Below are 12,262 nucleotides of genomic sequence, written 5' to 3' on the forward strand. Positions count from 1 at the left end.
TACCAATCACAGCTGCCATCTTAGAAATAGCAATTCCCAGGAACTATGTATGGTAGATAAATAGAGCACATTTTGTCCTCAATATAATTAAATATCCATACCTGATAAGAAGACTTATCAGAAAAGAGTTATCATTGGCAGCCATTTTGAAACATGGCCACCATATTGAACATTTATGTTGGCTCCATATCCACATCTTTTTGGAATGCCTTTGGTTATAACTGTACAAAATATCATGCCTGTATCACAAAATGGTTATCTGCACCATTATAAACAGTTTTGCACACATTCATTTAGTTGGATAGTTACTGAGATTTAATGTATTTTAAATTATGTCCTCCCGTTATGTTATCAGAAGACACTGAATCCGGGCGGTCAGGTGGCGTAACGGAGATTGCGTTCATCACCAACCCCGGAGCGGCTGGATTCGCCTGTTCGAATCCAGCTCACAGCTCCGGGGTTGTCACCAGCTTGGCTGGCCGTTCACACTAATACAATTGGCAGTATTAGATGGTGGGAGAAGCTGGCGGGGTGGGTCCGGGTCGTTGTAAACAGCGACTCCTACAGTTCGGTCGGGGCGCCTGCTAAGCGCGGATAGGATCTAAGTGGGATGCCTATTCTTTAATCCCAGCCGAAGAGTGCTGCCGAGTGCTTCCGCGTTTTCCCTGATTGGCCGTGACACGCCCCGCGGCAGCGGTAGAGCGGAGCTCTGCCGCGTAGCGTAGCGGCAGAGCTTGCGGCATTATGTAGCCGTAATCCCCGCTGTTTTTCCATCGACGCTTAGCTCAACTGGTACGCCACCGTGCTGTGGAGCCTGCGGTGCGGTTGGTCACAAGTTTGAATCACTTCAATTTTTATTTTTTTTACGTTTATCATCTCTCGCTATAAACGTGCATTCTTTCGCTGGTTAAGTTTAGGCATTCTTTCGGAGTTGGTTAAGGTTAGGGTTAAGTTAAGGTTAGGGTTAAGGTTAGGCATTATTTCGGAGTTGGTTAAGGTTAGGGTTAAGTTAAGGTTAGGGTTAAGGTTAGGCATTATTTCGGAGTTGGTTAAGGTTAGGGTTAAGTTAAGGTTAGGGTTAAGGTTAGGCATTCTTTCGGAGTTGGTTAAGGTTAGGGTTAAGGTTAGGCATTATTTCGGAGTTGGTTAAGGTTAGGGTTTGTCGCAGAGAATGCCTGTCTGTCTTTCTTGACGTGGAGGATGCACCCTATTTCCGCACTGCCGCTCTCTCGCGCTGCCGCGGTCACATGGGCGTCATGGCCAATCAGAGAAACGCGACGCACTCTTCGGCTGGGATTAATATAGACGCAAGTGGGATAGTGTGATCCTTCCACAAGCTACGCCCTCTCAGTGAGAATCCGCGCTGCCAGGTGAAAAGAAGCGGTTGATTGGCTGGACGTGTGTCGGAGGAAGCACGTGATAGCCTCCACTCTCCCAGACCGACTGTGGGGGGTAAGTGCGCAGCGACCAGGAAGGGGATTGGGAATTGGCATAACGACTAACATTGGGATGGGAGACAATCGGAGGAAAAAGGAGGGGGAAAAAGATAATAAAAAAAAAGAAGACACTGAATCCTTGTGTTGTTGAGTTAATGACGGCTCAATGAAACCATGCAAAAAAAAAAAAAAACACCATAGGGATTTCAATAGAAAATGCAATTTTTTCATTGAGTGTCCTATGTGCGAAATAAATCAGCATTGTTTTTCGACTAAGTGCCCCTTTAAACACAGCGACCTGTCTTAATCTTGTCTCTATGAGCTATATATCCTACCTGTCCCTGTAGGGCGTTACCCCCCTGATCTCACAGGAAGAGCGGTCCTCGGTCATGGCCCAGGTGTCCACGCCCTCCGTCTCCATGACGATGGCGCTGGTGCAGCGGTCGAGGGTCAAGCGCACTTCCTTTAAATCAGAGAGAAGGGCACGGAGGAAACAATCGACCACAAAGTGTTATGGGAGAGAAAGAGAACGAGTGTGTGTGTGTGTGTGTGTGTGTGTGTGTGTGTGTGTGTGTGTGTGTGTGTGTGTGTGTGTGTGTGTGTGCATGTGTTCGGTACTCTTACCTTGCTATTACTCCTAACGTCGAGGCGATGCCAGCGCCTGTCGGCGACCCCGATGTTGCTTGGCAACTGGAGAACCAGGGTTCCAGAGCCGTGGTTGACTTTTAGACTGGGTGTTCCACCAATCAGCTCTGGGGAGGAGGGGAAGGGAGGGGAGGGGGGAAAGAAAAAGAGGTATTGAGAGGTCGTTATCTCCGTGACCCAGAATCCACATGAACAGGAGAGCGGGGGGGGGGGGGGGGGGGGGACCCCGGGCCCATCCTTTTTTGTTCAGGAAAGCCGGGCGACAGAGTGACAGCGGCTCCTGTGCCTCGGCTAAGATCCCTGCAGGCTCGGTGACGGCGTGTGACGCAAGGAAAAAAGACATCTGCCGGATTGAGAGACAATCCTTTCGGATCCTTATGGACAGTCCATTAAGATTATCCCAGCCTTATGAGATGATGATGGAAGTCATGCAGGGCTTTCCGTCACAATCCCGAAACCCTTCAGGACTTTATTTCTCAATAGGATCCTCTGTCTTTTCCCCCCCAAAATGTTAAATCCAAATGTTTTTTTTTTTTAACCCACAGGGCAACCTTTACTCTTCTTCTGCAATACTCTGCTCACATTCATTCCAGTCACGTACACATCAATATATATATATATAGGGATGCACCAATCCGACTTTTTATGTCCCGATAACGATACCGATACCTGGCTTTGGGTATCGGCCGATACCGAGTACCGATCCGATACCCATACCATACCATCATCTAAAATAAAAGAATTAAATAAAAAATAACCTTACTGTCATGTCCTAATATACTAACCTACACTGTAGCACTCAACACTTTGATGAACATTGTTACTCAGCTGATAGAGTTGTGCCCTTCCTGATGACTTGTCGTACAGAACTTGTAAGTCGCTTTGGATAAAAGACTCAGCTAAATGACTAAATGTAAATGTAAATGTAAATACCCATTGTTCAATTAACTGTATGCCTCACTGTGTGGAAGAGACTGGGATCATTCTTTTGTGCAAGGCAACATCAGGCTTGACTTAAAACATTACTTTCCTAACTTAGTATAACTAAATGTAACAAATTAACACATAGATATAAATGTACTGAATTGTTATTTCTTATTTTATTTCTTATTATATTATATACAAAAAGTTATAATTTAAAAATAAATCCGATATATATACCCGATCCAGCTATTTTTGTGATATTGGGGCCGATATCCGATATCAATATCGGATCGGTGCATCCATATATATATATATATATATATATATATATATATATATATATATATATATATATATATATATATATATATATATATATATATATATATATATATATATATATATATATATATATAATACACAGAGGCGCTTTTGCATCACAGCATGTGGAGAAACTCACATTGCACCAGATTTGTCAAATGAAAGAATCAAGTCCTTGACTATTGAGTATTTTCTGTAAAGGACAGTTCTACAGCATTCATAACATAATATGAATAATCTATATGACTGTCTGCCGGATACCCATTTGATTCCAATGTATTGTGGAACCAATCCTATTAAAAATGATTATTGGATTCCTGAAGCATGTCTGACCAAGGCCACCACTGTCATTGTTATTATCATCATCATCATCATCATCATCATCATCATCATCATCATCATCATCATCATCATCATCAGCATCATCATCATCATCATCATTGTAACTGAGGGGTTACAAAACCCTGACTGTATTAAAGATTGTGATATATTAAACCACTGCTAATTATGTACTTTAATTACTGGCCAAACAGTACATCAAATATAGATGGTGAACACTCTCAAGAACACGGCATTGACACAGAAATACTATTGGAGGGTAATTTATTATTATTAGGCAACGTTAGGTTACAGATTGAGAATTAGGGTCGCGCTTGTATGGCGAAAAATATACGTAAAGTCAGTCAAGAGCATAAGTCACTAAGGATAGTAGGAATACTATGATGGGTCTAAGCTGACGCCACCTGTTGTATAGTAGCAATTATATAGGGCAACAACGGTACCAACTGGAGACAATGGGTAGAGGAATGTTCGGGTACTCCGTCTGAGTCAACGAGGAATAAAGAGGCTCCAGGTACAGGAGTCGGTGCTTGTACTCCCTTGATCAGCAGACAAAAGCAATAGTTGTAATCCAAGATGCTCGACAGCATTGACGACAGCTAGCCAGCCCCTTCCACGAGGCAGGCCCGAGTGGTAATCCTCACGAGGTTAAATCCCAAACGATAGTGGAATCAACGGTGCTCTTCTCCGGTGGTCACGGTCCCAAAGCAATATAATCCAACCAGGAATGGTTCTGCAATCGCCGGTGCCAATTCCCCTGTGTACATGTCCAACGGTTCTCGCCTAGGACTCCTCGGGTGTGGGCAACGTATTTAGGCCACACAGCCTGGATAAGTGCACTAGCTAAAGACACGACGAACCGATGGGTAACGCTACACACGGAAGAACTGTGGCCGCACGATATACAATAAATGATCGACTATTACTTCACATTAGATTAAGTCGAACTCAACATTCTATTCGCACGCGGTTCTCAATGCTCTATTTAGATGCAAGGTTGCTCACTTCACTGCACGTTGACTCGTGGTGAAGGGTTTGAACTAGTTACTGCTGTTTACACCTGCGCCGTATTTATACTTAAGTGAATATCTAGTCCCAACCTCAGTCCTTGTCTCGTATTACTACGCAGACTCTGGGCATGTTCTGACATGCCCGGAGTTGTCTTTGAACTTGCCGTTGGGGGCTTGCGCGTTGGCGCCTGGGGGCGCTGTCCAATAGGAGAGCGAATATTACTCTGGTCTGAACACAGGTAAAGGGATATTCCGTGTATATATATAAATAATATACAAAGTATATCAAACGATACATATATATATTCAGTTTAATCTGGCCCTTCACAACAATCATCATCATCATCATCATCATCATCATCATCATCATCATCATCATCATCATCATCATCATCATCATCATCATCATCAGTAATGTATGGTCCTCCATACAGATATATGTTGTAGGAGAGTGAGACTTCAAATTCGGTCAATAAGTCAAGGTCTACTTTCATGGTCGTCCATCTGAGCCCACTCCATCGATGCCTGGGTACATAAATCATTCCTAATCAGGCTCCTTCAAAGTGTGTTTGGTTTGCTTTTGATCTCTGGGTTACGGTAGCCCAGAAGGGCTTTTGATTGAGACATCGTCATCATAACCATAATACAATTCTAGCCCCTGAGCGTGACTAAAAAAACATTACCCTCATTACATTTGAACGACAATCCTGTGTCTACTCTATTATGTCACAAGAATTACACGATATACTACAGATGAAAATCTGCTGCCACATGATAAAAACAACTGCCTCATTTAGGCCTCTCTCTTTTGCTGGCACACTTAACACAGCAATCTGTAATTGTACAATCATAATAATAAAAATGTGATTGAATTCCGTATAGGTGTTCTTCATAACAGGTAACATAGGCTAACACAATGTAACGCAATGCAACACAGCACAACAAAACACAACACAACACAACACAACACAACACAACATAACATAACATAACATAACATAACAAAACATAATATAACATAACATAACATAACATAACATAACATAACATAACATAACATAACATAACATAACATAACATAACATAACATAACATACTGTAGCAGTGATAAGTAAGATACAATGACAGACTTTCCAAAGCGGAGTGTTCAAAACGGATGCTCTTCCTCTACAAAGTGTGCAGGGAAAACTGAGCATTCTCATGTGTATACTGCCACCTAGAGGCTCGATGTATTATGTAAAGACGTTACTGATCCCAAAGAGATTAAAGCTAGAGAGTGAGCACTTCCTATTCACACTCCACAGCCAAAGTGTTCTAAGTGTTCATTAGAGGCACATTCAGAAAACTCCCAACTGTTTTCTACCCAGAAGACATCAGCGCTTCTTCCTCAATACTGAATTGTCCGCATTATCGTCACTTTTGCCTCGACTCCACTGGTCAGGGTTTAGCCGTGCTGTGGTCCGTCTGCCCATCAGTGAGCATCTCCATTGTCTTTAGAACCTGGCCAGAACCTGGCCCTCATCATCGTTTAGCTCGTGTACCAGGCGGGGGCGACAGTGGGTCGGGAGGTAGAGCAGTCGTCTGGTAATTCGGAGGTTCCCGGTTCGATTCCCGCTCCTCCTGGGGCAGCGTGTCGAAGTGTCCTTGAGCAAGACACTTAACCCCTAATTTCTCCTGATGAGCAGGTTGGCACCTTGCATGGTTGCCTCCGCCGTCGGTGTGTGAATGTGTGAGTGAATGGGTAAAAATGTGAGGAACAAATTGTAAAGCGCTTTGGATAAAAGCTTCTATATAAATGCAGTCCATTTACCATTTACCACAGTTAGTGGTGTGGATTTTGAGAGGTCGCCTAGCAACCGGAGAGTTTACAAGAAACGCAATGGAGACACAAACCCAACCATACCATACATACCATGCTAGACCATGGCTAGCCCCAGCCAGGCTGAACATAGCTAATGGAGACACAAACCCAATCTTATAGTCAAATGTAACCTACAATCTGTTTTTCTCTACCATGAAACTTGGGTATTGCAGATTAAGTTTTGATTTTCCTATGTTGGCTTATGTTCTTTTCGGGAAAGTTTTTTGTTGATTGTTGATTGTTGATTTTTTTTTGTTTGTTATATTTTGAAAACTTAACTTTTTTGAATTTGTTTTTGAATTAGGGGTAGGTTGCTCTATAAGCCTTCGGCTTCAAACCTATTCTTTTCATTTGTTTATTTGTAAAACATTTCGAAAAATAATTTGTATTATTGTTTATTTATTTGTATGTGTAAACATTCGAGATAAAATAATTCATTCATTCATAATTCATTCATTGATTCATTCATACCATACATACCATGCTAGACCATGGCTAGCCCCAGCCAGGCCGAACATAGCTAATGGAGACAATGCAGAGTGATGGTGATTAGTAACCAACTTTACAGAATAAATCAAAGCCTCTAGGTGGCGGTATACACACGAGAACAGTGTCCCCTGCACACGTAAGTAGAAGAAGATCATCTGACTCAAATGGTGTCGCACCATGAGGAACAGGATTTTTCAGAAGTGCTCACTCTATACACTGCTATGACTGGTCCCCATCACTCAATCTCAAACGAGGAAGAAGCAGTGATGTCTTCTGGGTAGAAAACAGGTGGGAGTTTTCTGAATGTGCCTCTAATGGGCACTGTAGCAGTGGGAACACTTTGGCTGTACTGTGTAGAGAGAAAGTGTCCACTCTGGCTTTGATCCCTTCCGTTCCACCCTGCTGCAATTTAATATTGACACAGCGGTTCCTTTCCACCTGTCCCGCTCGTGTGAATGTGGTCGATTGCCTTCTCAAAAATGCAGTGATGTCAAAGATCCTGTCAGGGACCTTCTGCGTCACCCAAACAACTGCCTCTTTGAACTTCTGCGGTCAGTCAAGCGCTACCAGAGTCTCGTGGCCAGTACAGAGAGACTCAGAAGGAGCTTCTATCCCCAGGCCATCAGGATGCTCAATGACTCTATGTAACAACCCATCATCTCTACACTCATTGCACACACATCCACATGCACACACTCACTTTTAAACAAACACTCACCTTAACACTCACTTTAGACACTACATTATATTTAGTGATTATTAAAGAGATTTGCACTACATTCATACCTCATTTGCATTTGCACCTTACCTTAAAGTTGTGTACGTCATTTTCTGCATTGTACCTCACTGTTACTAATTTTTACTCACTGTACTTAGATTGGACCTAGGTTGTACTTTAGATTGTATATTGTATTGTATATTGTATATATCTATATTGTATATTCTTTCTTTCTTACTTTTCTTGTATGAAGCACACTCTCAGGGGCTCATAAGGAACCAAGCATTTCACCCTAAAGTATGTGTATTTTATTGTGACAATTAATAAACAAACTTTAAACAGTTTGAAAGAGTGTTTAAGAGAGGTGGGGTCTGAGGGAGCCAGGGTAGGTGGGGAGGAGGGAGAAAAGGGGCAGGATTTGATTGGAATGACACCCCCACTTCACATTAGAAACAACAAGACGTATATTAGTCAAATTAGTGTCCAACTAGAAGGAGCAGTTTCTGAGAGCGCTGCCCCAGATGGAGTCTTCTCTGTGAGTTAGCTCTCTTCACTAGTTCCTCACACATACCTTCCTTTCTCTGTCAGCTAGCGTCTCTCTAAACTAGTTCAACACATACCTTCCCTTCTCTCTGAGCTAGCTCTCTCTTCACTAGTTCCACACACACACACACACCTTCCTTTTAATTTTCATCTTTTCAAGTACACCCCTTTTTTGGGTTCCTCCCAAAAAGAAACTAAAAGAAATCTTATCTCCCAAACTTTCATCTCTTCCCTTTCCCTTTTTATCACAGCAGGACAGAAAAAACACTGCAAATCAGCAGTTGTTCAGAGTAGCATAGTGTCCAAAGATCTATCCACGTTACAAGTTTTAAGCTTTTTTCTCCTGTATAAGCAAACAAACATGGAAACTATATCACTGTCTGCTAAGTCAAACTGCAATCCTAACTTTCAGCAATAGTACGCCGCTTCCCTCCCATAGCATCACATTAGCTACCATCCTACCTATATATATATATACAGTATATATATATATATACAGTATATTATACAGTATTATATAATAATATAATATACATGTACACACACATACACAGACACACACCCTAAAATAGCAGGGGCTAGCCATGAAAACGACTACAAAGAATATATTCCTATTAGCTAGCATACAGCATGTGTGGACATAAAGTTCCAAGCTCCCTAAACACAGCAACAGCATGACATGGCTGTATATAGTACAGCGGCACAGCTAATCATTGTGTTGGCTCTCACACTTTACCTATGGCCATGTAATCCTCCGGGTCTCCGGGCAGCAGCGTGGCCAGCGGGCCGGCGAACAGCAGCAGTCCGTCCTCCTCCTCCGTAATGAACTCCACCGAGAGATGGCTATCAAAGCACGGCCTTATGGGGGGGAACCAGGCATAGCCGTTGCCAAGGAAACTAAGTCTCGTCTTCTGGCACTCTGGACCATCATGCTGGGGGGGGCACTGGCACCTGTGGCACAGAGGAGTAAAACAAAGACAAAAAAATGATGTGGGGAAAAAAAGAAATCGAAACAAAAGAGGAGAGAAGAAGTCACAAGGCACAAAAACAACAATTTTCCTTGTTTGTATTTTCTCCCGGGAATCTTTGTAGTGTCGTATACTACACTGGGTCTGGGTCTGGAGTGCCGTGACTCTCCTCCGCTCCCCACCCCCATGTACATGCCAACCCTCTCAAATCACGCCGTCCCGGTACGTGCCGGGGACCCAGGGGACACAGACAGGCCCCACTGACTGGCTGGCAAAGTAAGGGGAGCTTTTTTTTTTTTATTATTATTATCTATATATCTTTTGCGTTAGCCATGAAGCCCTGAATATTAAACTCTAAATTAAGTCAATTAGCTATGAACACGGCACTTCTCTGCTCTGTTCTTTATCTGTTACTGCTGCCTGGCTGAGCCCTCTGGAGGCTGACGGCTGCTCAGCACATCACAACTCTTTTGTTTAAACAGAATTAATTCAATTTCTCTTTTTCCAGGCGCCAGACCAATGTTGATTTCACTGCCTCCCTCTCTCTCTATACTCTCTCTCCCTCTCCTCTCCACACCTCTCAACCCTCCCTCCCTCCCTCTCTCTCACACACGCGCGCACGCACATGCACTCTCTCACCCTACACCCCTCAACTTCACAAGCCTCTCTCTCTCTCTCCCTCTCCCTCTCTCTCATAGTTTCTCTGTCCTTCCCACATACAGTATGTCAACTTCTCAACCCCCTCCCCCCTCTCTTTCTCTCTCCCCCTCTCTCTTAAATATATTATAAAAGGGGGGGGAGAGAGAGAGAGAGAGAGAGAGAGACAGAGATAGAGACAGAGACATAGAGAGAGACAGAGAGAGAGACACAGAGAGAGACACAGAGAGAGACAGAGAGAGACAGATAGAGACAGACAGACAGACAGACAGACAGACAGACAGACAGACAGACAGACAGACAGACAGACAGACAGACAGACAGACAGACAGACAGACAGACAGACAGACAGACAGACAGACAGACAGACAGACAGACAGACAGACAGACAGACAGACAGACAGACAGACAGACAGACAGACAGACAGACAGACAGACAGACAGACAGACAGACAGACAGACAGACAGACAGACAGACAGACAGACAGACAGACAGACAGACAGACAGACAGACAGACAGACAGACAGACAGACAGACAGACAGACAGACAGACAGACAGGAGAGAGAGAGAGAGAGAGAGAGAGAGAGAGAGAGAGAGAGAGAGAGAGAGAGAGAGAGAGAGAGAGAGAGAGAGAACTCATTGAATAAAGATAAGCCGGAAGAAATGGCTATCCAAGATGGGGATGTTTGGACAAACCACTTCACATCACTCTTTACAACTGTACCCCTAAATACAAAAATGGAAACCAGCCAGATATGTGAAAAATCACAAAAATGGGAAAATACCATAAAGGATAATCAAAACCCTTTAGACTTCCCAATCACAGAACAAGAGCTGAAATCAAAACTCCAGTGCCTTAAAGCTAGAAAGGCCTGTGGTACAGATGGCATATTAAATGAAATGATTAAACACAGCTCTGAAAAATTTCAATTGGCTATTTTAAAATTATTCAATTTGACACTAAATCTAGGCTATTTTCCTGATGTCTGGAATGAAGGACTCATAACCCCAATTTTCAAGAGTGGAGATAAACATGACCCAAAAAACTATAGGGGTATCTGTGTGACGAGTAATTTGGGCAAACTTCTATGTAGTATCATCAACACCAGACTCATAGAATTCCTTACAGAACACAGCGTTCTAAGTAAAAGCCAAATCGGATTCTTACCAAATTATCGTACCTCTGACCATATATACACTCTTAAAACCCTAATTGACATTCACGTAAAACAGAACAAAAACAAAATATATTCCTGCTTTGTCGATTTTGAAAAAGCCTTTGACTCAATTTGGCACAAAGGTATTTTCTTCAAAATTCTAGAAAGTGGTGTTGGAGGAAATACATATGACTTGATCAAATCCATGTACACAAAAAACAGATGTGCTGTTAGAATTGGAAATAAAAGAACAAATTTCTTCACCCAGGGTCGCGGAGTCCGCCAGGGGTGCAATTTAAGCCCAACATTGTTCAATATATATATAAATGAATTAGCAAAGTTATTAGAACTTTCTACTGCACCCGGTCTGACTCTGCACGATACCAATGTAAAATTACTGATGTACGCAGATGATCTGGTTCTGCTGTCAGCCACTAAAGAGGGTCTACAACAGAACCTAGACATCCTCCACCAGTTCTGTCAGACATGGTCTCTGAACGTAAACATGAAGAAGACTAAAGTCATGATCTTTCAAAGGAGACACGAGTCTCAGAGTTCACATAATACATTTAAATTAGGCACACACATATTAGAAAACACAAAAAGCTACCCATATTTAGGATTGAAAATAAATCATAATGGAAACTTCAATATGGCTGTGAATGAATTGAAGGAGAAGGGAAGAAGGGCTTTTTATGCCATCAAAAGGAAAATTCCAATTGACATCCCAATTAGGACCTGGCTCAAAATTCTAAATTCCGTAATAAATCCAATAATATTATATGGCAGTGAAGTGTGGGGTCCATTAACTAACCAAGATTTCCCAAAATGGGAAAAACACCCATTAGAAGTACTGCATGCAGAATTGTGCAAAAACCTACTTAAGGTCCACAGACACACTGCCAATAATGCATGCAGGGCAGAACTCGGCCAATACCCCCTAATCATTCAAATTCAAAAGCGAGCCATAAAATTTTACACACACCTCCAATCAAGTGACCCCCACTCCTACCACTACAAAGCCCTTCAGAGCCAAGAGATGAACCCAGATAAGAGTCCCCTCTGCCAGCTAGTCAGAAATCTCTGCCCACAAATGCCTCAGGACAGATACCAAAAAATCTGGCCCAACCAAATAACCTCAAAACAAAAAGAAAACTATATAGAATTTTGGAACAAATCAACCAAATCTCAA

The 12,262-nt window shown here is 42.6% G+C and overlaps 2 protein-coding genes across 2 annotated transcripts in view; both read right to left on the bottom strand.

Annotated features, from left to right (window-relative positions):
- The window catches only part of cav1 (caveolin 1), a 145,749-nt gene that overhangs the window by 67,590 nt on the left and 65,897 nt on the right, over positions 1-12,262 (bottom strand).
- LOC311244770 (neural-cadherin-like) overlaps positions 1-12,262 on the bottom strand; it is a gene marked incomplete at both ends in the record, with an annotated part of 135,761 nt that overhangs the window by 64,130 nt on the left and 59,369 nt on the right. Inside the window, 3 exons of the mRNA XM_084334457.1 lie at positions 1,772-1,899; positions 2,061-2,188; positions 9,023-9,237. Of these exons, the coding sequence (XP_084190583.1) occupies positions 1,772-1,899; positions 2,061-2,188; positions 9,023-9,237 (471 nt within the window). The remainder of the gene's footprint in view (positions 1-1,771; positions 1,900-2,060; positions 2,189-9,022; positions 9,238-12,262) is intronic.

Source organism: Notolepis coatsorum (genome assembly GCF_963971535.1).
Source record: "Notolepis coatsorum genome assembly, chromosome: 18".
NCBI classification, from domain to species: Eukaryota; Metazoa; Chordata; class Actinopteri; order Aulopiformes; family Paralepididae; genus Notolepis; species Notolepis coatsorum.